This window comes from Protobothrops mucrosquamatus, unplaced genomic scaffold (genome assembly GCF_001527695.2).
Source record: "Protobothrops mucrosquamatus isolate PMUCROS unplaced genomic scaffold, P.Mucros_1.0 scaffold_45, whole genome shotgun sequence".
NCBI lineage: Eukaryota > Metazoa > Chordata > Lepidosauria > Squamata > Viperidae > Protobothrops > Protobothrops mucrosquamatus.
The window spans coordinates 721,227-747,136 of NW_015386121.1; the positions used below are offsets into that span (position 1 = coordinate 721,227).

The 25,910-nt window shown below is 36.4% G+C and overlaps 1 protein-coding gene across 4 annotated transcripts in view; it reads left to right on the plus strand.

The window, feature by feature from the left end:
* The window catches only part of KIF16B (kinesin family member 16B), a 137,104-nt gene that overhangs the window by 54,695 nt on the left and 56,499 nt on the right, over positions 1-25,910 (plus strand). For 2 of the 4 annotated variants that reach the window (XM_015811077.1, XM_015811062.1), the window contains exons 14-20: positions 1,389-1,440; positions 4,733-4,870; positions 13,157-13,239; positions 14,586-14,674; positions 21,256-21,288; positions 21,498-21,551; positions 23,937-25,277. In XM_015811077.1, the coding sequence (XP_015666563.1) occupies positions 1,389-1,440; positions 4,733-4,870; positions 13,157-13,239; positions 14,586-14,674; positions 21,256-21,288; positions 21,498-21,551; positions 23,937-25,277 (1,790 nt within the window). The remainder of the gene's footprint in view (positions 1-1,388; positions 1,441-4,732; positions 4,871-13,156; positions 13,240-14,585; positions 14,675-21,255; positions 21,289-21,497; positions 21,552-23,936; positions 25,278-25,910) is intronic. The other 2 variants (XM_015811085.1, XM_015811070.1) reach the window with 1 other exon arrangement.

Below are 25,910 nucleotides of genomic sequence, written 5' to 3' on the forward strand. Positions count from 1 at the left end.
AACTAAGCCAATTTTTATATTCCTTCCTTTTCATTTTTAATAATCTTGATCTTTAGTCCCCTCAAATTATGTCCTAGAACTTGATTTCTTTTCATTTTTACTTTGTCCCTTCTCACAAAATTCTTCAAAGCTTTATGAAGCCTTTTTGTAAATCTAATATGGGAAAAAATATCCAGATCATTTGCTTGGTTTGTTATTTGCATACTATCTCTTTTCATTATAAAGACATCCACTAAGGCATTTTTAAATCCACTTTCAGATCAATCTCAGTCTTTTCTGGTAAAAATTGTTCCTCTTCATAACATCTTTTAAACATAGTATCTCTATAGAGGCAGATATCTTAAAATTAACTTCTGGGTCCAGGGTTCAAAATACCCTTCAGCGTGCCAAATGTTAAAATGTTTCCTTCCCTTCTGTATTTGTAACTCAAATTTAAGTGTTCTTTTCCTTTAATTGTACTCTTTAGTTCCTTCTGGTTCTTTCCAGAGTCCAACCTTCAAAGTCCCATCCTATCATTAAAAAAAAAAAGAATTTAAAATAAAAGCATTTTTCTGAAGGAAGATTTCTTATAATTGACTCCAAAATCTTATTTCAAATTCATCTGGAGCCTTAGTCCATTTGTTATTTTCCAAAACCAAAGTTCTGATAACCTTTTGCTGTTTATACCTATCAACCTCCCCATCCCCAAATTTTTTAAAGCCCTTAAACTTGTATTTAAAATTCCTTTCAGTAAGGTTGAAAGGAAATTCACCCAGTGGTTTCAGGTTTTTTGATCTAAAGGTTCCTAATAGCTGAAAAATAATTAGTAACAATCTTGACTGGTGATGTAAGCCCCAAGAATATTTGGGAAAAGATTTAAATTTCTAGGAAAAAGCATAACTTTTAATATAACTTTTTAATAATTTTATGATTTTATATACACATAGTCTTTGACATACAACTGGTCATTTAGTGATTGTTCAAAATTACAAGGGGCCTGGAATAGATGCCGTGGCTGTCATAAATTGTCTGCCATACCATAAACTGCCACATGAACAAATTTCAGGCACTTGGCAACTAGCTCACCTTTACAATTGATTGTGGTGTCCCACGGTCACATGACTGCAATTTGCAACATTCTTTGCCGATTTTCATTAAAAACAGCCCCGTTCGGAATATTGGATTCACACTTGTGACTGGCATTCTCATAACAACCACAAAATTTGCTTAACAACCACAATGATTCACTTAACAACTCCCTCAAAAAAAATATTGTAAAATCAGGTCCGGACACATGGGTGCCTCAGCTTAGGAGTATAACAATTTATGACCAGAAATCCAGTCCCACTTGCAGTCATAAGTCAAGGCCTACCTGTAGTGACTATAGCATGTCAACTTTTCTTCCTTAGGAGGGGCAAACACACGTTGGCAGAGAAGACGCTGCAAGAGAACAAGATATTGGTAAATGTGCTCTCTTTCACTTTTAATTTAATAGATGTTCCAGCAATTGTTGTTTGCAGGGGTAGGGGGATGATTTCTAAATTTATAAATTTGAAAGGGGCTTTAGAATTATTGTTCTAACACATACACACACTGAGACACACACACACATTCTTCATTTCCCCCATCCATGGATTAGGGTTATGCATAAAGTACTTATTGCCATCAGCAGATATCTATTGTAGGATGCTTACAGAAGAAATCATACCTGTGGTTTTTGGAAGAATGGCTGATGTAAATAGAACGCTACATTATTTTTACTAAGGTTTATAGTACTGGAAGTAAGCCATTATATTACAAACTTCTTATTCCTGGCCCTTCTCTACTACTTTATGAATTCCTCCCCGTTGTTCTCAGTATAATGCTGCATACAAATAAAAGTCTCTGTTCTCATAGCAATGCAGATTTATATTTTTGGTTATACTTCTGTAGCTCTCAAATTAAACCAGCCCTATATATAGTCTCTCTTGTTTTGTGCCCCTGCACATCTGTATATAGATTTCTAAAGAGATAAAATTAAAAATTAAAGACAAAAATAGTACAGTTGTTGAATCACAAGTAAAGGTGCACGGTACATATATATAAGCACAAAACCGGACAATATATCAGAATCTTGGCTGGAGCAAAAGAAGTAGTGAATAGAAGTTGTACTCTCTACCGTGGAATTTCTTTAGCATAGGCTAGATCGGGATAGGCAACCTTGGTTCTTTTATGATTCATGGACTTCAACTCCCAGAATTCCTGAGCCAGCCATGCTGGCTCAGGAATTCTGGGAGTTGAAGTCCACGAGTCATAAAAGAGTCAAGGTTGCCTACCCCTGGGCTAGATAGAAATCATGCAGAGTTGAGTAGAAAAGGTGCATATGATTCTACTGAGCCACCCCCATGTGGATATCTATGCTGATGAAAGGAGGCAGTTTTATAACACCCTAACAAAACAAGAGAGGGCAATGCCTCCAACTTGCCCAAAGCACAGGTTTGCTTAAATTTTGGAATCGTGATTCAAGTAGTCCTCAATTTAGGACTACGATTAAGAATTTCTGTTGTTAGGTAATGCAGTCACAACATCATGTGACAGCATTGCTTAGCGGCAGCCATCCCAGAGCTCTCTGTTGCTATTGTTAACTGAATTCCACCGGTCATTAGCCAAGGATCCATCCCAATTTAAGCCATTCCCAGCTTGGTCTGTCCCAGCCCTGAGCCTTGTTTCTTCCAAGGTAAGGGACTGCCTCTCCTTCCTCCCCTGCTACTGCTTATCTGCTCCTCCCTACACACACACACACACACACACACACACACACATCTCTGCCCTTTGACAACCCCAGAACTTCGTTGCTTGGGATTCTTGGTATGCTGTGGCTTTGGGATTATAAGAAGCCCCTGAACTGTAGTACAGAGCCAAAGCTCAGCAGCACAGGGTATGAAACTGCAGCTACCCAGAAAACCCCAGCTGCTCCAGGAAGCCCCAGCAGCGTGGCATAAAACAGCCACCCAAGGAAGTCCAGCTGCTCCACAAAACCCCGGCAACAAGGAGTGACACTACAGTCCAACAGTGTGAAACAAATACCCACCCAGCAATGCAGCACATAGCTACTGCCCAGCAATGCGGCACAAAGTAGCTGCCCCACGAAGCCCCAGTCACCTCAGCCCAACTGCCCAGACTGCCCTGTACTCTGATACCCCTGCTGTCTTGCACTCCGCCATACTAGATAACCTTTGCCAACTTCGTGCTCCCACTGCTGCTGAGGCATGCCCGCCCTGGCCCTTTGTATGGCAGCTGTCTGTCGTGTGAGGCCCTTTTCCGCGAGTCTTGTGAGGAAACTGTCATGTGCGACCTGGGGAAGATAGCTTAGTGTGGCCAGCAACTGCATCTCAAAGGGTCAGGGTGGGCATGCTTGGTCAGGAACGGGAGCAAGAAGATAGCAGAGGGCAGCTAGGGCTGCAGAAGGCAAGGGGTCAAAAGGGCATAGACGGAGAGATGATTGGAGAGAATTAAAGCCACCCTTGCAGTTGTAAGCGCAGGTGGGCTGCAAAGCACCCACATTTTGATCATATGACTATGGGGATACTGCAATGGCTGTAACTTCAGGGACCAGCCGTAAGTTCCTTCATTCAGCCCTACTGAAACTTTGAATGGTTACTGAACAAATGGTCGTAAGTCGAAGACTACCTGTAGAACAGGCACATACCCTTTACAGAAAATTCTATGATTTCTGAGGCTGAAGCCAGGCTTAGACTGATTTGAAAACCAGTGTACAGGATACACCGTTTAAGAACCCTTCTGTCCATTTCAAAGGAAAGCAGCTGACTCTCCAAAAAAGTAAAGACACTAGAACAGTAGGACCAGCTGTTGGTCATGTTAGAAGAATGATAAGAGGTGCTGTTTCCACTTAACTGAATGGATAGACTTCCAAGTGTGCATAACCGCTCATTAGATGAAGGAGTTGTGCATTTTGTAATCAAGCCCAAATTCTGACGGATTTGACATTACATGCTAATAGGACCAAATCTCTCTATGTTTACATTATGATATTCAGCACAATTTATTCCTTCCTAGGATTCATAACAGAGATCAAGTTATCTTTGACCGCTTCCAGTACCTTAATGATATTTCAGGAATGATCATTGTTACAGCTGCACTGATCCCCAAAGTAGAAGAGGTTTAAAATATGATTTTCTGGAGAATATATATATATATGTATATATAGCACAAAATTACTTAAGAAGCCATAAAGCTGATGATTTTATTATTACTGAAATCATATATGGTTCTCTATATCAGAGTTCCCCAATCCTTCCGGTTTTACAGACCAGCGGGGGGAGGGGGGAATGGTTCCGCGCCAGCGATGAGCATGCATGCCTGCCTCTCATGCAAATGGAGCGTGCATGCACGTGCTTCCTCCCCCAACTTCCGTGGCCTGGTTCCAAACAGCTCAAGGCTCGGTAGTGGGTTGGGGACCCCTGCTCTGTATGGTTCTCTGACACAATACAATTTTCAGTGTCCACTGATACCTAATCAATTCCATATTTGAATTATTATTTTAAAAATGTATACATTTTGATCTGGGTTTTTTTCTTCTATCTAGACCGGTTTACTTATCTTGCTTATTTTAAATATCCTTTGTATACAGGCAATACAAAGACAATATGAAATCTAGGAATTAATGGGATCAGTGTTAATAGATTTAAACTTTGGGATTAGAAAATAAAAATCCTGTTGTAATAGTTATTACAAATCTGTTTTTGTGTTTTAGTACTTCATGGTCTTGATTTGGAAAGCGAGCACTGCATTTTTGAACACTTTAATGGAACGGTTCATTTGATACCACTTGTTGGAGCCCAGTGTTCTATAAATGGAATTCAAATCACAGAGGCTACACAGCTCAACCAAGGTATTATCCTAGAATTTTTTCCCCTTTTCTCAGTTCAGATTTCTTCTACATATTTTATTGCAGTTCAGCTATACAGATGATACATTAATGAGATGCAAGTACTATACTTGTCCAATCCAGCCTTCTCTGGTACTTTTCAAATGTGTTTAAGATTGCATATTTTTATCATTACCAGCCATCATGCTTTCAGTTCCAGTGCATCTGAAAACCATCAGGCTATGAGGAGGACAGATAGGCAGATAAATATAGTGAGGCAGTTTGTGTGTACATGTGTGCGCTGGTGGTAATAGAAACTTATTTTAGTGGAGACCAAAACAGTTTGTGATTTCAAGGCATCTTAGGTCTAATCTTTCCGCAAAGTGAACAGAAATTAAGTCATCCTAGCCACACTTTGGAATATAATATATGCAAGTATTTCCTGCTTATCTTAAAGAAATTAAGCATCACATTAATAGAGGGAAACTTATTTTAATCATTTATTCATCAAGATTGATATGGGCAACCCGCCTTATGAAAAAGTGAGTCGTGTACAGTAAGTCTGTAAAACAATTAAGATATAAAAAACAATTACTGTTGAAAAAAATCAAAAAAAAAATCACAAAAGCTAAGAAAGAACAGCAGATGTTAACAACAGTGGAAGCACCTCAGTTCCTTGCCAGTCCCTTGAGGATTTTGACGATGCAAGGACCATTTAATTCATCTGAATGTTTGCACTGAACTTGTGCCTGCAGCAATGTTCAGTTTGCTCAATTTCATTTTCAGTAGTGTCTTGAAAAAAGCTGTTCCATTTTATTTTTTTCCTTTACCATCCCTATTTCATCACAAAATCTTTCTTCTGGCTTCTGAGTATTAAAATGAAGGAAGGAGCGAAATGATTACAAGACTGCTGTAGTTTTGCACGTTTTAAAGAATTCAGTTACTCTGAGAAATGCAAGGCTTTTCATCAGTTTCCTCACTAATCTAAGGACAAAATCAATATCTCCAGCTGGATTATGGTATTCCAAATGCTTGAGTCTTAACCCCTAACAGAGCATGCATCCATTTTTAATGTGCATTTCTCTCTCAGAGGTTTATAGAGCATCCACACACTATTTTATTTAAGTTTACTATCTGCATGCTGAGGAGGATAAAAAGAAATACTATGCAGTTTAAGGTACTTCAATTCTATAAGTATGTTAAATTGAGACTTACGTGTTTTTGTTTTTCTTAATGACATGGGTTTAATCTGGAGAAGACATGTTTTAGAAAAAGATTTATATATTCTGGATTCACTAAGGCTACTAGCTTAAATACAGACAAATGACAACTGTCATATTTCATAAATTATTAGCATTAGATTTAAGAACCATGTATTTAGAACTATTTGTTAAATATTTTTAAGTCTGGAATTTTAGGACCTTTAAATACCTGTGTCAGAAATTTTAATTAGCTTCTTCATGCTTAACTGTACCCTTTCATTTGAAAAATAGTATTAATTTGAAATGGTTGGGCAAAGGAGTAGGAGGGAACTTTATTATAAAGATGATGAAGTAAAGATTTGAGCATAATAAGACTTGCTAATAACATGAGCTATATAAGTAGTGTTATATAGGTTTAGAGCCAGTCAGTAAACAGAAGAGGAATGGAAATTCAGAGACAGTTATTGTGGTATTATTATTGTAGAGTAAGGGGTGTCCAGAAAAATTACTTATTTAATTAATTTTTTAAAGTACCTATATTCTACTTCCTATTTTAAAAATCTCAAAGTAAGTTACAATCAAAATTCTAATGTTATGCTAAACAATATTATCTTTCTATAGATTGTGTGTGTGTGTGTGTGTGTGTGTGTGTGTGTACGGACTAGTCCCTGTAGTTTTCTTGCCAAGATTTCAGAAGTGGGTTGCCATTTCCTGCCTCCTAGGGCTGAGACGAGTGACTGTTCCAAGGTCACCCAGCTGGCTTCATGCTAAGTTGGGACTAGAACTTAAGATCTGCCGATTTTAGCCTTATGCCTTAATTACATTAGGCAAAATTAGTAATCACTTAGCATAAAACTAAGGTATGGAATTTGCTATTAAAGGAAATTGTTTTCCCAAAGGGTACTATTATATCAGATATGGGGATACAATATATCAAAGTATAAATTGATTTATTGACAGCTTCTATACCAGGGGCCAATAAGCAATATCCAAAGAGAAGTGGGTTTACAAGGCCTTTTTGTGACTTATGCAAATCTACTTTTGTTTAATTGGTTGTATTATATTATTAGTTAATGAGCCACAATCCATTAGGATATTATTGTCAGGGTAATTAATAAGTTTATCCTTACTTATTAGGTTATTTATACGCATATAAAGGGTGGATCACAAGAGATGATGTTTTCCTAAATATAATGGAGTTCTTACCCCAAATAATGTCAAAGAACTTGTAGCTAATAAATGTTATTTAACTTAAATAAAAAACCTTGGTTTCCAGCACTAAATGTTTCCAGCCATCTAGTGTACTCCTTAGTGACTTGCTTGCTTGCATTTTACTTATCTTGTTAGCACTTTGTTACTTTAGGCATGGCTGTAGATGCCAGCTTCTTCTGACTTTAAAGTGTGGTTTGTTCATTTATTTCACTGAGTTTATTGAAATTGCTTATCAGAATGTATAGGAATGTAAGTTCAGATAAAAAGTTCTCCTATTCTTTTCCAAGTTGTAGTGATGACCATTAATTTGGATAATTTTGAAAGCAATATTACTAGGCAATTACCACTAGCACTGATGATGTTACCTTATTTTGGGTATTGAAATATTTGCAAGAAAACAACCAAGCTCAGAGAGCATCCATTACTACTTTGCTGTGATGGGACAGTTTAATAGCATCAATGACTGGAACAGGAATGCTTGCAAGAATGGGAACTCTTAGCTGGGTCATCCTTCTAGTGAGGTCCAAAAGGGAGGAGGAGATCTTTGGAGTAATCTACCACAGGGTGGAAGGAGAACAGGTGGGCTTTGCAAACATGAGACAAACCAACTCATGTAGGAGAAGAACTTAAAATTCTAAATCAAAGTTGGAATAGCAAACCATTTTTGTTTCATTCTGCCTATGTCTGCAAAGTTTGGATGAATTAGTGATGCCAGATGTTAAGACTCACAATTTGGAAGACTTTCCTCTAATTACAAGGGAAAAGCTTTGAACTTTTAACAAGCAGATCTGGAGACAGAAGTATGGCCTGAACAAAGCCCTAATAAATTCTATCAACAAAGGAACCACTACTGAAAGAAAAATTCATATTTTAGTAGGAGGTACTGTATATCATTGGAAAATGAAATGTGAGAAGCATAAACCAAGGAAAAATTTGAAATTGTCAAAAAATGAACCATTTAAAATCAGATACATGCTGTACTAGTCAGGTCATGAAACTATGTACAGGAATAATGAAATTTGACCTACAGAATTTAGAGTCAGAATATAAGATCAATGCAACGAAGCAAGTACCATACATGTAATTTATATGAAAGAGAACCAGTGGAGCTATGAATGAGAAAACTGAAACCAGAAAAGATTCTGCCACATTTCATTTTTGTATTCACATTTGTTATCCATTTATTACTCTTTCATTTATTTTATTGCATATACGTAAATAGTGGGAAGCTGACAGTGGTTTATTTGGCTTAAAAGATGGCCTTTAGATGAGAAACCTAGATTACATAGAATAATATAAATGTGTTTGGAGTAAAACAGATGTGTTTGGGCTTTGGTTGTCCTTGCAGTATGTTGGCCAAACTGTATGATAACTTAATGATATTGTGCCCTTACTATTAGCAGGACATTATGCATGTTGCACAGATGTAACAAAAACCTAGTCTGCTTCTTCTTGAATTTACTAATTTACTAAAAAAAAAAAAGCCTCTCAGTTTTCTATTCTGACCCAGAACAACTGGTTACGATGGCAAACATGCATATATTACCAAGATCTCAAGAGTCTTCAGACTTTGCTTAATTACTCTTGAGATAACAAAAAAGACCATATATTAATTGTATGGGCATAACTGGTATCACATCTCACCTGCCCTTAAGAAATACTTTTAAACTCTAAATCCCTTTTGGTTGTACAGTTGACTTTGAACAGAATGACATTTCCTTCAAATGAAGTTGGAAATACTGAAATACCTTCTCTTGCACTGTTTAATTACTCTAAAGTTAACTTCTTTGTCAAAATAAATCCTACAACCAAAGTTTTCTAAATTATTTAAAGCTATTAGTTGCAAAATATTAAATTCTGTATATGCTTGGGAAAATGTGATTTTTTATTGTAATATTGTAATATAAATGTGCCACATAGAATTTACTTTTCCCATTGATTTGAAACAGTTGAGTGAGTACCCTTAAATGATTTCCTGAGCTTTCAAAAAGAAAATAGTAAATTTAACTTTTAAAACAAGAAGAATGTTAAGTAACAAGCATCTGTTTAAGAGTTAAAAGAAACTATTCTATGGCATAGCTGCTGGAATTGTAACTTCGGACCTAGTAGTTGCAAAAGGAGTATACGAATTGAAAGTAGACCAACCCAATGCATCACATAAATTACAGTGAGAATATTGAGATAGCTTTACAGCATGAAGTTATATGAAAAGTAAATCTTTAATATTAGCCTGGGATAAAGTTTAGTAAGAATTGTTAGTATAATTTTGAATGGAAAGAGAGCACTAGATCCTTCTTCTCTAAGAAACGATGCAGTAGAGTCCTACCAACTTTATTACATTTTTATTTCTATAGTGGATTGGAATATTTACATGAAATTAAAGGCACGCCAAGGTACAAGTATTTGAAGAAAAATGTAAGCCATGTCACATGGAAATTACATTTGTTTGATACTGATTTCTATCTATAAACTCTATTGACAGCACTATGCTGGAACAAGAAAATTAATAGAATTTACCAAACAGAATGTAATCACCTGGCTATATTCAAGCTCACTTAATTTTATGCCTCCTCATTTGTAAACCATATTCTGTTTTCATCTATGAAAATTAATTCTTCCAGCTTCTCTTGCCCTGCTGAACTATTTAATTTTCAAGTCTTTTCAATCCATGTGATGGTTCATAATATTTATAGAATAGAATCTAGGATTTTAATTTGAATCTCCAGATAACTTTTTATCTCTCCAAGTCAAGAAGAAATGTTTGAGCTATTCTCAATTTGAGCAAATTAAAGCAGAACATAGAAATCTATTGCACTTGGAACAATGGTATAGAGTAGACAGATCAGATTAAAAATATAAATTCAGATTTATTTATTCATTTGCTAAAATTTATAAAATCACTCTAAGCAACTTCTTTCATTCATTATAGATCTAGCATTAAAATAGAATTGAGCCAAAAACAAAACCAGTAATAATGCAAAAATAAAATTATTATCATAGTAACACTTGTCATAATTCACAACAATTGCTATTTCTTCAGGAGCAAAACAGCAGTCATCCGTCCCCAAATAGCCTCCAAAACCCCCAGGTATTGTCTGTCTTAGAAAACAGCAGCAAGGATGACCCCAGCATTATAAAGAATCAGATTGTGCAGAGGGGTATGTTCTTAATGGTGATATTCCTTAGGACCGCTGCATACCCATTTTCAAGGGCACCCCATATAAATGTGAAAGAATAGAGGCATTAGTGATGATTTGCAAAACTACATACATGGTCTAAAAATGAACACAACTTGTACACAATATAGAGCATGGGTCTTCAAACTTGGCCCTTTTATGACTTGTGGACTTCAACTCCCAGGCATGCTGGCTGAGGAATTCTGGGAGTTGAAGTCCACAAGTCATAAAAGGGCCAAGTTTGAAGACCGCTGATATAGAACTATGCATAGGTCTTCCTGACCATGGCCTCCACCTCCCCTTACAATAAGCTGTGATTCCAAGAGGAGTTATTCCCCCCCTTGACCCCATATGGATATAAAATGATACAGAAGAGTGTCAAACCCCATGACACCCCATAGTGGAGGGCTCCAAGCTTTGACTTCTCTTGTATACATCACCCTCAAATGAAACTGCTCATCAGAAACGATTACTGAAAAACACTCCCAATTCTGACTTCACAAGAATGCCATGCTCATTACTGAAGGTAACTGAGAGATCCAACAGACCAGAAAGGCCATACTCACTCTATCCCCTGTCCTACCACAGTTCACCGCAAGAGCAATGAGTGTAGTCTTATTCCTGTATCCTGCCCTGAAACTGAGTGAAAAGGATTTAGGTAATCTGCTCCATCCAAAGCACCGTGTAACTAGAGGTCTGCTGCCTTGTTAAGAACATTTTCCAGAAAGAGAAGGTTGGAGAAAGGCTAATAGCTGGGTCAAGGATGCATTGCCACTTTCTTCAAATCAGGTAGCATGATCTCATTACTCAAGGATGCATTTAGCCACAGTACTTCACCAAGATGAAGTTACCTTATCAGTTTTCACCAACCAGATAGGACAAATATCTAATCCATGGTGCTGATGTCACAGAAGATCCTGTTCCTTTTTTTATTATTTTTTTGCAAATAATATTGCAAGACTGTCTGTCTGTCATCTCTTTTAACCTTGCCCAGCAGTTTGTATGTGCGTGTGTTTTTTTTCTGGATGCCTGGAAAAATCATCACAGCACCCCAAAAACCTATCTTCCTACCAGAATAGTTTGAATTGCTCTAAATGGATGGCAATCTACGGAAGCAATAAGTGCAAAGTATTAATGTTTTTCCACTCTGGTTGCCATAAAGTGGACCTGAATCTGTGCTCATGTTTGGTTGTATTTGTTCTTCTTGTTCACTGATGTTATTCAATCTATTCTGCTACTTCAACTACTCTCTCCTGGTTGTGAAAGAGTAGACATAATAATATAGTCAAAAGCATTCGGATCATTGTCAAAATACTTATACAGCATATATGTGAATGAAATCTCTGCACTAATTCAGACTTATCCTTCCTGTATACAAGGGAAAATCCCAGACTAGGCTGTACCACAGCTCGGCATGGAAACAAGCTGTGGCAATATGAGGTTCCAATTTGTTGAAATGTTCTCCTATGCATTTTTCAAACATGGACCCCAAGTTTCATTCAACTTTCTCATTAATCTATTTGTTTGATGATAACATGGAACAGATGTGAGATGTTCCATGCTGTAAGTAGCTCATAACATCCACATGATCTCTTGACAGGAAACTAAGTTGCTGTTCAACCCATTCTGGCAAGAATATGAATTACAATTTGATTTACAGTCTTAGTAATATTCAGTTTAGAACTTAGTGGTGAAGGCCACAAGAGTGGATACAAAGTGGTTGTCCTGAGGGATCTTGTTTGAAATTTGTCTTATGTTGACTGTCTACCAATCTCTGGTATAGAGCTTCCATGATAGAGAAGGATTATAAAATGCCATTATTCCTGCAATTCTCCACCCTCTGGTAAACTTCACAGGATTTTAGATATTCGGTCAGTTCCCTGCCATATCCAGTTTACTATAAATATGGATTGATTGATTGATTGATTGATTGATTCTACTCATCCTCTTTTGTCAAATGGGTAGTTATGTATGTGTTAAGCTTGATATACTTATACTTAAGCTTGATATACTAGGCACAGAAATCTCTAAGACTTGCTTCACTTTCTTGAGGCAGATACCTGAACTAGAGTGGGAGGATGGTCACTGATTCATGAAGACCCTTTCAACTTTTATGATTATGTCATCCCATGTAATTATTAAAGTAATGGGGGAAAACACTTTTTCTGATGCAGAGTATCATGGATTGCTTTGGGAGAAATTTTGTCTTGCCAAACTTTTACTGAAGGTGATCACTTAATATAGCAATTGATATGATTGCTATTATATAGTACAATTTATTCAGATAATCTGGTACAAAACCAATGCTCTCTGTGTGAGTTTTTATGAGCTTCCACACATTTTTTTCTTTTCAAATATATTCGTGTTTCTTTATGTTTGTTGCAAAATAAATATTAAAAAAAACATGGTTATGATGACTAAAACACACTCTATTCCACTTGAATCATTTCAAAAAGCCTGGAGGATTTCTTTTAAATTGGGAGAAAAGTTTATTGCCAATAATGGTTTTCTCTTGCTCTTAAAACATCTGAGTAAGCAATTTTACCCAGCTTAGAATACAAACATCAGACATTTCATTTTTAAAAGTGGGAGTCTACAGCTCATTTTTTAAAATATGTATTTTTCATTCCATGATGGAGTAAACAAATTGTGTTTTAGTCTGAATTGAAGAAATGTCGCTGCCTTTCGTTTGCTTATGGCTTCAATGATTTTCTTGCCAGGTGCTGTTATATTACTTGGGAGGACAAATATGTTTCGATTCAATCATCCCAAGGAAGCAGCCAAACTGAGGGAGAAAAGAAAGGTGAGGTTATTGAGTACATAGGAAACTTCCATTACTTATAATCATAAGTACCTGATTGATCTTGGTGCAATAAGGTGAATGAGATTAAAGTACAATGTGTATGCTTCCCACCCCAAAGTTTTCTTATGCAAAAATTATTGTTGTGGAGGAAATCATTTATGTCAGTGATGGCGAACCTTTTAGAGACTGAGTGCCCAAACTGCAACCCAAAACCCACTTATGCATGGTCGGGTGCCGGGTGGGTGTGGCCCATTGGGTGGGCATGGCTGCGGTGGTAACAGCAGACTGGGTGGGACTAAAAAGTTCAATCAATCAATTCTAACTTTGCAAGATCTTTTTTTTTCTCACGAGAAGTTAAAATTGACTGATTGATTGAACTTTTTTTTTTGTACGCGGCGGCAGAGGCCTAAAGCGAAAAGGTTTTATAAAACCCAGCTGAAGGCCTAGGACTGGGGCAACGGCACGCGTGCCCACAGAGAGGGCTCTGAGTGCCGCCTCTGGCACCCGTGCCATAGGTTCGCCATCACTGATCTATGTAGTTACTAGGAGTCCAAACCAACTTGATAGCTTATATAAGATGTTTTACAGGTGGCACCTCCTCCCTGTGAGATTAGCTAAAATGGACAAAAAGACCTCACTGAAATGTTGGAAATGTAAAGAATCGCTAGAGACCTGCTACCATATGTGGTGGGAATGTTCAAAAGTACAAAAATTTTGGCATTTGATAAAACAGTGGCTAGAAGAGATACTAATGCAGAACATCGAGCTAAAACCAGAACTCTTTGTGCTGGGTATCACTAAGGATAGATACAATAAAGGATCCCTATACCTATTACTACACATCCTAACATCAGCAAGATTAGCCTTTGCACAGAGATGGAAGGATAATGAGACACCCTCAGAAGAAGAGGTAATAAATATGATTTTATCCTGTGCCGAAATGGATAGGCTGACGTTAGAACTCAAGGATAAGAGTGAAACAGGTTATTATGAAATCTGGAATAAATTGTATAATTGGTTGGGGAAAAATAGACGGAAAAACTCTCTGATTCAGCAAAACATATTGAAAATATTAAAATGAAAATAAAGAATATAGATGACGGGACCCACCAGAGAGAATATTTAAGAGAAAAAGAGACATTTGTTTGAACATGTGGATTACGAATTATAGAAATCAATTGTTAACGATCTTTCCTTACAAATGTAAACTAAGCAAACACTGTTAATCGACTATTATGTGATTTGTGTTTTAAAAACCAATAAAACTTATAAATTAAAAAACAACAACTTGATAGCATATAATCAGTTAGTCAAATAAATATTAACTTTTCTGTTGTCTTTAACAGAGTGGACTGCTTTCTTCCTTCAGTTTGTCCATGTCAGATCTTTCAAAATCTTGCGAAAGCCTCTCAACAGTGATGCTCTATAATCCAGGGTGGGTTTTTTCCCCTCAACTATTTTTATGGCTGATACCAATATATCATATTTGTATTTGAACATACAGTATAGTGATTTTTAATTATCCTTCATATCTGAAAATAATACGTCTTAATATTAATTGTTAAGAGAAAATGGAGAAATGTGATAATCAGGTAGAAAAAAAAATCTGCTTGATAAATATTCTAACAGCAGAATTGTCTTTGCTAGTGTGACTATTAGCAGACTGCAAATTATAAATAAATTTAACCTTTGTAGTAGGACGTTGTATAGGTATGAACATTTCCCCCAACAAAAATATTTTGAATAATAGTCTTAGATTAAGAAATGGTCCCAAAAGTTGGAAGCTATAAAATCGAAAAGAAAAAGAAAAATGGAGGATTTTTAAAATACGATTATAAAGGAATACATAAATATATGGGATTTATTTAAACTGATAATTTTTTTAAAATTCTGTGCAGTTGATTGTATTAATTGTAATTGTATGTAACTGTATTAAGGTGTAAAGTTGTGCAACATTTACTGTGGTCCAGTATATTTTGAAGTATAACTGCAAAATAGCAATTGTAATCTTTAAAAGAATTCCCTTGTTTCATGTATGAACTTTAGATCACTATATAGGTGATCAGAACAATTTCCTTGCATGGGTCAGGTGACCGGAAATATCTCTTCCCTCTTCTGGGTGAAACAAATAGCTTACGACTCTTAACTAGTTGCACTTTCATAGATAGGGTTCTTTTTAAAGCTACCGCTTGTACCTCAGTAATCTAGTTAGTATTTCAGTCTACTTCTTTTAACCTAATACAGTCTACTTTTAACCTAATGCAGCTATGTCTGTAATTTACTTCTGCTTAATGTGTTTTCGATCTCTGTTGTGCAGAGCAGATATATCTGTCACTTCAAATGGTGGTAGTGGAGAATAAGGCATTCAATAAAATGTCAAATTTTGCTCTCTAGCCCCCAAGTTGCTTATTCTTTTAGCTTGTAAAAAATGTTCTATATTCACTCTCTGTATTTTTGTCACCTTCAGTGGGCAGGAGGTGGAGGCAGTCATACAAGTTTTTGAAGTTCACTTAAGTTTCCCCGAGTTGCAGTTTGCTTGGGAGTTGCTATTTAATTAAACCACCACCACAGCAAAAGTATACAATCATTTAATATGACAGGTAATTTGCTCCCAAGAAAAATGGCCCCTCGTTGTCAGACCAAAGTCTGTCTACTTCAGCATTCTTTCTTCAAGAGTGACCACAGGTGATTTCTGAGAAGCACACAATCAGGCAGGCCTGGACATAGTTTGTCTCTCATTGTTTGCACTTGAAATCATCTTTTCTCTGACCCTTATATACTGCAATCATTACCAGGCATTAATCAATTATATCTTTCTGAGAGTGATGACCCCATAAAAATCTAGTGGGGAAAAAATTGGAGTTTTCCCTGGATTTTTTTTTCTGCAAGGCTTATTTTTGTTGCCAGAAAAATTGAAAAATTGGATTATTTCCTAATATTTGATTTTCAACTGAAGCATTAGTTAAGGCGCAGAAACAATTATTGCCAAAAAAATCAACTAATATTTTAAAGTGTGGCAAATCTTTATTTATTTTACAGTATTTATTAACCAGTCCCAATTCTAAAGGGTTTTTTGGGGGGGGGGAGTATAACATTAAAAAAAGATAAAATCAAAACCGTAATAATGAATAAGTAAATATAAATACCCCCCCAAAAAAAGAATCATAGCAAGCAAAGATAAAGCCCCAGATGGCTGCACACAGTCAATCATTTGGAATTAGAAGCACATTGTCATAAAACAGCTTTAACTTGTTTATGCAACCGTAGCAATTTAGAAGTTGCACAAAGTTCTAGAAGAGGAGAGTATTCCAAAAGGTGTGGGGGGGGGACTGTTACAGAGATGGTTGCCATTCATTCATGCCCTGTGGACGTCATGACAGGAAAAACTTTCTTTAGAAGAAGAAGGAACTGCTGATAGAAAGTATTTCAGATTCAGCAAATGAGACTTATTAGATACGTATTCATAATCTTGTTCCATCTTTCCACAACTTTCCTCCTGAAAATTAATGTTGTCTGTATCCTGAGTTGTTATTTTTGTTGTTTTGTGTGGTAACCTACAGTTAGATTTACAGTCAAAGACTAGTGGAAACTTAATAATGCAAGTCTTCATCAAGAATCCAAGATTTATTAAGGTAGCATCAAAGAATATAGGCAATTCTAAGCAGGATGAGTCTTTTTTGTAAAATTAGGATGTTCAGGTCTGATAAATTTGGTAATTCCAGTTGTGGAGGGAGTCCTTTAGGTATTGTTCCAAGGGTTCTAATCACAGTTGATATAACAATGGATTTCTTTTTCCGTAAGCGTTTTACTTTGATCTGCAAGTCCCAGTATTTTGTAATTTTTTCCCCAATTTCCTCAATCCTAGCATCAGCCAAAATAGCAATATCAATGAAGCAATCTTTCTTCTTTTTGACAAATGTTATATCCAGCATGCTCTGCATGCCTGTTTGGATTTTAAAGTCCCATAAGATTTTAACCCGCTCTTTTTCCAAAACCTTCTCACTTGGCAGTCCCAGTAGTCTCCCCTAATCCATCCTTACTGCTTATTCTTTCTTAAGTGCTTTATAAAATTTCTTATGCTCACCAAGTGATCAAGAGGAACCTAATGAGCTGCCTGTCAGAAAAGTAAGCACTGCAGTAAGAAGGACATTTTTTGCTTTATAACAACCTGTATCAAACCAAGGTTTACATCTCATATGAAGGAGGCTAGAACTAATTGATAAAACTCTACAGTGAAGGAAAAAATTATTTGATCCCCTGCTGATTTTGTACTTTTGCCCACTTACAAAGAAGTGATCGGTCTATAATTTTAATGGTAGGTTTATTTTAACAGTGAGAGAAGAATAACAACAAGAAATCCAAAAATCCATTTCAAAAAGGTTATAAATTGATTTGCATTTTAATGAGTGAAATAAGTATTTGATTCCCTACCAATCAGCAAGATTTCTGGCTCCCAGGTGTCTTTTATAAAGGTAACGAGCTGAGATTAGGAGCACTCTCTTAAAGGGAATGCTCCTAATCTCAGCTTGTTATCTGTATAAAAGACACCTGTCCACAGAAGCAATCAATCAGATTCCAAACTCTCCACCATGGCCAAGACCAAAGAGCTGTCCAAGGATGTCAGGGACAAGATTGTAGACCTAGACAAGGCTGGAATGGGCTACAAGACTATCGCCAAGCAGCCTTGTGAGAAGGTGACAACAGTTGGTGCGATTATTCGCAAATGGAAGAAACACAAAATAACTGTCAGTTTCCCTTGGTCTGGGGCTCCATGCAAGATCTCACTTTGTGGAGTTTCAGTGATCATGAGAACGGTGAGGAATTAGCCCAGAACTACACGGGAAGATCTTGTCAATGATCTCAAGGCAGCTGGGACCATAGTCACCAAGAAAACAATTGGTAACACACTATGCCGTGAAGGACTAAAATCCTGCAGCACCTGCAAGGTCCCCCTGCTCAAGAAAGCACATGTACAGGCCCATCTGAAGTTTGCCATTGAACATCTGAATGATTCAGAGGAAAACTAGGTGAAAGTGTTGTGGTCAGATGAGACCAAAATCAAGCTCTTTGGCATCAACTCAATATGCCATGTTTGGAGGAGGAGGAATGCTGCCTATGACCCCAAGAACACCATCTCCACCATCAAACATGGAGGTGGAAACATGCATTGGAGGTGTTTTTCTACTAAGGGGACAGGACAACTTCACTGCATCAAAGGGACGATGGACGGGACCATCTACCGTCAAATCTTGGGTGAGAAACTCCTTCCCTCAGCAAGGGCAATGAAAATGGTTCATGGATGGGTATTCCAGCATGACAATGACCCAAAACACATGGCCAAGGCAACAAAGGAGTGGCTCAAGAAGAAGCACATTAAGGTCCTGGCCAGTCTCCAGACCTTAATCCCATAAAAAATCTGTGGAGACGGCTGAAGGTTCGAGCTGCCAAACGTCAGCCTCGAAACCTTAATGACTTGGAGAGGATCTGGAGAAGGACAAAATCCCTCCTGAGATGTGTGCAAACCTAGTGGCCAGCTACAAGAAACGTCTCACCTCTGTGATTGCCAACGGGTTTTGCCACCAAGTACTAAGTTATGTTTTTCGAAGTGGTCAAATACTTATTTTACTCATTAAAATGCAAATACATTTATAACTTTTGAAATGGGCTTTTCTGGATTTTGTTGTTGTTATTCTGTCTCTCACTATTAAAATAAACCTACCATTAAAATTATAGACTGATCATTTCTTTGTCAGTGGGCAAACATACAAAATCAGCAGGGGATCAAATAATTTTTCCCCTCATTGTAGATGGTGAGGCCTGGAGAATGTGGATAATAGTCTGGTAATGTGATAATACCTATTCAGAGGAGTCTGCTAAACAAATTTGGGAGTGGAATTGCAAGAGAGGCTCTGAATTTAACAAAACAGATGAGTCTTGCCACTCTAGAAGATAATTTATTCAGAATGGATCTTTTTGTTGTGACCTCAGGAGGACAATGAGCAACAGCTAGGAACTTAATATTTACCTTATGATTTCTATGGTAGAGTAATGGGAAATGGTCATTATTCGGGTGATTTCCTACATAGAAATAGGTTATTAGATAAGTGTAAGTACATTGAACCACACTTGTTTCTTTGGAGTTCCAGAAGTTCCCCATTTAAGTCTCCTCTAACAGAGCTATTTAGATTAATCTGTGGTGGAATCACCAGCTGAAGAAGCCCCTCTAGGGGGAGCAAAAGAATATTTCAGCTTGGAGTTGGTTCAGAGCAAAAAAAACATCTGAGGTCAAACCCATATGTCTATATCTGCCATTTCCCAAAAGAAGGCAGACAGTCTGGTGAGATTCTTGTAATGTAGGTGATTAGCAATAAAGTATTTAGTTAGGCCTATTCATGGAGTGGTTCTGGTTGCTTGCTCCTGACATGATCAAGCCCAGATTATAAGTGGAGCCAATCAGAAGGCTGTCATATTACAGTGTTTATCTTTAGATTGTGAAGCCTGTAAAGAGTAGACTACTTCATTTGAGGGAAGACATTAATTATAATGAGATGTTTGGAAAAATCTGACTTTCCAATAGAAGTGTTGAAATCACCAGCAATAAGTATTACTGCATCTGGATACTAGCAATGCAGTTTAGTGATATAGTTGCCAAGAAGATCCCAAATACTATTAACTTCTTTATGTCTGCATAATTGGAGGAGATATTCATCAATATATATTTCCCCAATTACACAGATATAATTAAATTAATAGTATTAACATATTATGTGACTTAAGTTAAAACTAATGGGCAAGGGCCATACTTGCACATAGCCCCAACATAGACACAGAGATACTAAATTTTGTAGTGACCATTACACAGTCTTAATGTGCATCAAACTGTGTATCAACTCAGCCAGTTCCTCTGTGAGTTCATGTCTCTCCTGGGTCTCTGTTCCTGGAAAACAATCTTTTGAAAGACCCTCATCTGCTGAAATTGAAAACTATATAAGGCTAACCATCAATGGAGGTATTGGACACCAACTCTCCTATGATGATGGCTCAACCTCCATTCTTTCTTGGAACATTCCTGGCTGGAGAGTGAAGGTCACAGATGCCTCTTTTCTGGAATATATTAGCTTCTTTAGTATTCTGTTCCTCCAAGGAACATGGGCCATGGATGATCTTTCTCTCTGGATATACCTGGTCTGTGGACCGGTACCGGGCCGTGGCATGCCAGCAATCAGTCCGCACAAATATGCAAAGCCCCATCCGTGGGATGCAGGGAGCACACAAAACCACACATTCTCTGGTCCGTGGAAAAACTTTTTGCCAGAGAACTGGTCCTGAGGGCCAAAAGTTTGAGGACCTCTCTTGTACACACTCAAGATTCAATACATTAAAAATGGAAGACTCTCAGGAGTTTGAGGATATTAGAAGTAACAATTAAGCATATTTTAAAATATTCAGCTAGCAATTATATATTTCTGAATGAAGTATATTTTTACTTTTAAATACTTGTATTTTCAACAAGTAAACCATGATATGAATGATATAATCTAAAATATAATAAAATGATTGTATATCTATAAAGATAGATTTAAATATAAATTCTTTCCCCTATCTGTTTATGTGCATGTAGGATTTTCCTCCTTTGATTCACAATTCTATTGAAGTTCCAACTGAGCTGAGATCTAATAAAGTGATCATGTATAACACAATTACACTGAAGATAGAAGTATTATATCTACTGTTCATTTACAGAGTAAATCCGTCTTCTGTATACTAAATTTCCAATAATATATAAATTGTATCTCAACCTGTTTGCTGTTTGCAATTTCCCCTAGAAAATTGCACCTGAAAGTTGGAAGCATGAATCTTTTGCAACGTGTTTCCAAATATAATAACTAGTATTTTATTAATAATGCTCTTCATGTTTTTTTATCTATCCATGAAACATTTCTGTTCTGTAGGTATTATTGCTGTTTTTCTTTTTACTTAATTGATTACTTTATTTCTCTCCACATCTTCTGGCAGCCTTTTCCCTATAAAAGGACCAGTCTTTTTAAGGTAGAAAAAAATTAAATTCTTTATATTGAGTGCTTTACTTGCATGGACCTAACATGTAGAACAAATGCTGATCATTCTTCTCTCATGTTTAATGTTTCTCTAACATGACTACAAATTAGATTTTACATTAAACTCATTTTGTTGAACTTATTAAATTATAGAATTGCAGTTCTAATAATTCATTAAAATTCCCTTTTTTGAAACAACAGATTAGAATTCGAGAGACAACAAAGAGAAGAACTAGAAAAATTAGAAAGTAAAAGGTAACTTATATTAATATTTCTTTGTAAATTTATATGGTTGATAAGTGATAAAGAGAGTTTTTGATTTTGCTAGAATATTTTAATGTTAAAGCTTAGGGATTGAAAATAAGCCAATTTCATTCTGTATTATTAACTTTCTAACCGTTTTCTTTTAGAGAGGTCTAATGGCATTTATATTGTAATTCAATTTGATTTTATTTGAGCTTTGTAATAATCGTAGGAACAGATTTCCATAGCCTCTTAATGTCTTATCAGTGGTTTAGAGATGAAGTCTAATACATAAGATTACCTGGACCCTTGTCCAGATGGAGCAATTGAGAACATTTTGCATATATTATTGCAGTGTTTTTTCTTTCAAACATAAACTTTTGACCTATTTGTGCACCCATTAACCTCGTGTTTAGGTTAGTCCAATGAGTACATTTCTCTAATTTTGTTACCAGACAGTTTATAGAAATCTTCAGAAGGGTTGCTAACTTTTGTTTGATTATAATTGCTGTGAGAAGACTTTGACTTAATATTAACATTGCCTGATTTTTGGAAAGTCTGTAATTCTATTACTTTCCTGGGCTTTCTCCCACCCTTTTATTTTTATTTAATTGAGTTGTAATGCATTTGATATTTTGCTCTTTGAGCATAAGAAAATTTTAACCATCTTTTCTGGAGAACAAAGACAACGTAATTCCATTAGGACAATGTTACTTCTATGATCACAGTAGAAAATAAATTAAGAGAACATAATTACATCATAGAGAGTAAATCTACAGAAAATATTGCTTCAGGGATATGTAACTTTCATTCCCATAATTTTGTATCCCATATGTATTAATATGGTTAATATTTATTTTAAAACACATGAGCTTATGATTTATTCAGCCATGGAATGGGATCAAAATCTGCAGTGGCAGCCATGGAAGTGTGATCCATGCCCACTCCTTTTACACATACATACACTGTACCTGCTAACTTTGCAGATGTTGACCCCTCTTTCAAATGTCACTGATTCTGCAAAAGTCTCCCATAAGAGATTATTTAAAAATAATAATAATAATCAAAGGTGTGTTTTCTGTGTAGTCCAAAAATTTGGTGTACACAACCCCAAAAAATCAGTATTCTAGGCTAAACTGGAAAGTTGAAAAAAAGAAGGTTATGGAAGAATGCATTGGCAAATCATAGTAATTTTATTGCAAAAAAACCCAGAGATATTTGTAAAGTCACCAGAACATGAACTTTATTTGAGGGAGACTTTACTTGGATCAAAATCATGGAAAGAGACGGCAGTATAGAGAATATTGGAAGCGTTCCAAATTAAATTCTACATAGGAACACTTCTGTTGGTAAAACAGAACATTGCGCTATGCGTATTTTCCTGAACATACATAATAAAGGTTTTAAAATATATATTAAATATTATGGTATTTTCTACGTTTATATGTAGAATGTTATATATACCTTATTTATTTAAAACATTTTAAACATTTATATAGCCATCCAGCTTATAACAAATTCTGGGTGGCTCCCAATCAGAAATTAAAATAATATAAAATCATATTAAAACTAAAAATCACATTAGAAACAAAAAGCAAGTCAAGCTTCCAATATGTAGTCACCTCATCCCAGGTCTTCAGAGCTTTATGGAAGGCTAGGGAGGTAATGGCCTACCAAGCTTCAGGGGCACTAATGCAAGGGCTGCCATGGAAAAAGCACACTTCCTACTTCCTATAAGATGTCTTATTACTAGGAGCCTGCCTGTCCTATCTGACCTGGTATGATGGGTAGATATCCTTGGGGAAAGAGAGTCCTGCAGATAACATGGCCCTGCTTTAAAGATGATGACCAGCATCTTGAATTGCATCCCGAAAGAAACAGGAGGTTGGCACAGCTCGCACAACAGAGGTGTTACATGGACAAACCTAAGAGCACCCATGATTGTGCATGCTGCTGCATTCTAGACCAGTTATCTGGTGATATGATAGAATATCTGGTGATATTCAAGGGCAGCATTGCATAAATCCAAACGGGAGGTAACCAAGGCATAAATAACTGTGAGCATGGCCTCCCAGTCCAGGAAAGGGTACAATTGGTGCACTAGACGACTGTGCCAAGCCCCCCTAACCACAGCTAGTACCTGCTCAAGCAGGAGACATGAGTCCAAGAGGACCCCCCATTGTGCACCAGCTTAGTCCATGGAAATGCCACGCTATACAGAGTCAAAGATGAATTATATAATTATTTTAATCATCAAGGGTTGTTTCTGAATAATTCCACTGAGAAATATAATTCTCCAATATAATTCTTCAAATATAAGGGAATGTTATATTTTTAGGTAACAGTCATTAGGTATATCTTTAGATAAATGAAATCTTTTTCGTTAAAATATTTTAGGAAACTCATAGAAGAAATGGAGGAGAAACAAAAAACTAACAAGGCTGAATTAGAAAGAATGCAACAAGAAGTAGAATCACAACGTAAAGAAACTGAAATAGTTCAGCTGGAAATCCGAAAACAAGAGGAGAATCTTAAGAAGAAAAGCTTTCACATAGAAAACAGGATGAAGGATTTATTGGCAGAAAAAGAAAAATTTGAAGAAGAGAGATTACGGGAACAGCAAGAAATAGAGCTTCAGAAAAAGAAACAAGAAGAAGAAATTTTGGGTAGCGTTAAAGAAGAACTTCAGCGATTACAAGAGCTTAATCAAAATGAAAAAGTAGAGAAAATGCAGATTTTTCACGAACTGGAAAAGCTTAAGAAGGAAAAAGAAGAACAGTATTTAAAATTAGAAGTGGAGAAAAAGAGATTGGAAGCTCAGGAGAGAGAACAGGCATTGCTGGTGGCAAATCTAGAGGAACAACTTAGAGACAAACAAATCATGATACAGCTGCTAAAAAGAGGGGATCTGCAACGAGTTGAAGAAGAGAAGAAGAACCTAGAAGACATCAGAGAATCTCTCTTACGAGTCAAAGAAGCTAGATCTGAAGCAGAGGAGGATTGTGAAGAGTTAGAAAAGGTGCAGTGCAACTTCATGGATTTTAAGAGAAAACAACTAGAACAATTGACTAGTTTAGAGAGAGATTTGGTTCAAGAAAGAAATCATCTAGAAATACAGAGAACTGAAGAACAAGAAAATCTGGATCATTTAAAACAGGTACACACAGAACATTTAAATTGTGACAAAAACGCACCAGATACTGCATTAACTGTCGAAGAATGTAACAAAATAAGGTCGTGTGAATATAGGTTGCACCATAAAGAACGACAACTTCTGTATCTCATTAATAATCATTTGCCAACTTTGCTGGAAGAAAAACAAAGAGCTTCTGAAGTTTTAGACAGAGGCTTGCAAAGCTTGGACAATACACTTTATGAGGTTGAAAAAGAAATGGAAGAAAAAGAAGAACAGCTTGCCCAATACAGAGCTAGTGCCAGTGAGCTGCAGCAGCTTCAAGAAACATTTGAATTCACGGCCAACGTAGCTCGTCAAGAAGAAAAGGTTTGGAAAAAAGAGAAAGAGATTCTCGAATCAAGGCAAAAACAGCAGCGGGAGGCACTGGAACAAGCAGTTGCTAAGTTGGAAAGGCGGCATTCTGCTTTACAGCGCCATTCTACCCTAGAAATTGAGGAGCAAAAGCAGAAACTTGCAACTTTGAACAACAGTTGTAGGGAACAGACAGGCTTGCAAGCAACAGTGGAAGCCCAGCAAAAAGCCCTGGAACAAGAACGAGAAAAGTAAGAAGGATCAATTTTGCCCTGAATGTATACACAGGCACATAGTCGCATTCCCTGTTGTTTCATTGAAAATAGTTTTAATGCTGTAATATCAATGGAAATATACTGATTTTATTGTAATTGTCTTACTTCTCAAGAGGCTGTTGGGTCAATATAGCATTGCTCCCTATGTAACTGCATCCTAGGAAGAAAAATTTCCTCATCCCATTTATATTTTAAAATCAAAACATGGTAAATATAATAATATTTCCAAGATCATGCATAGTTTTGCCCTCAAACATTTTTAATTCAGTTTCTTGGCTTCTCTTTTATTCACAAAATCATTAAGTTCTTTTGAAGAGGGTTTTTTTTTTCATCCCTTTGGAGAAATATATAAAGCCCCTGAAATATTATAGAACAAAATCTATTCTTATGTTGACTACTTTGAGGAAATGTGGACTTATGTGAAAAACAATTTATGTAAACGTGGCTAGTCTATTCTACAGAAAAGAATGAGTGATTCCATCTTTATCTCTGAGGTTGAATATTCATACCTGAGTAATGAATATAATCATTTCTGTGGAAAGCACATTCTTGCAAATATCCTGTGGTAGCTTGATGGAACTGAAAGAGCCAAATTCAAAAAAAAGTTTT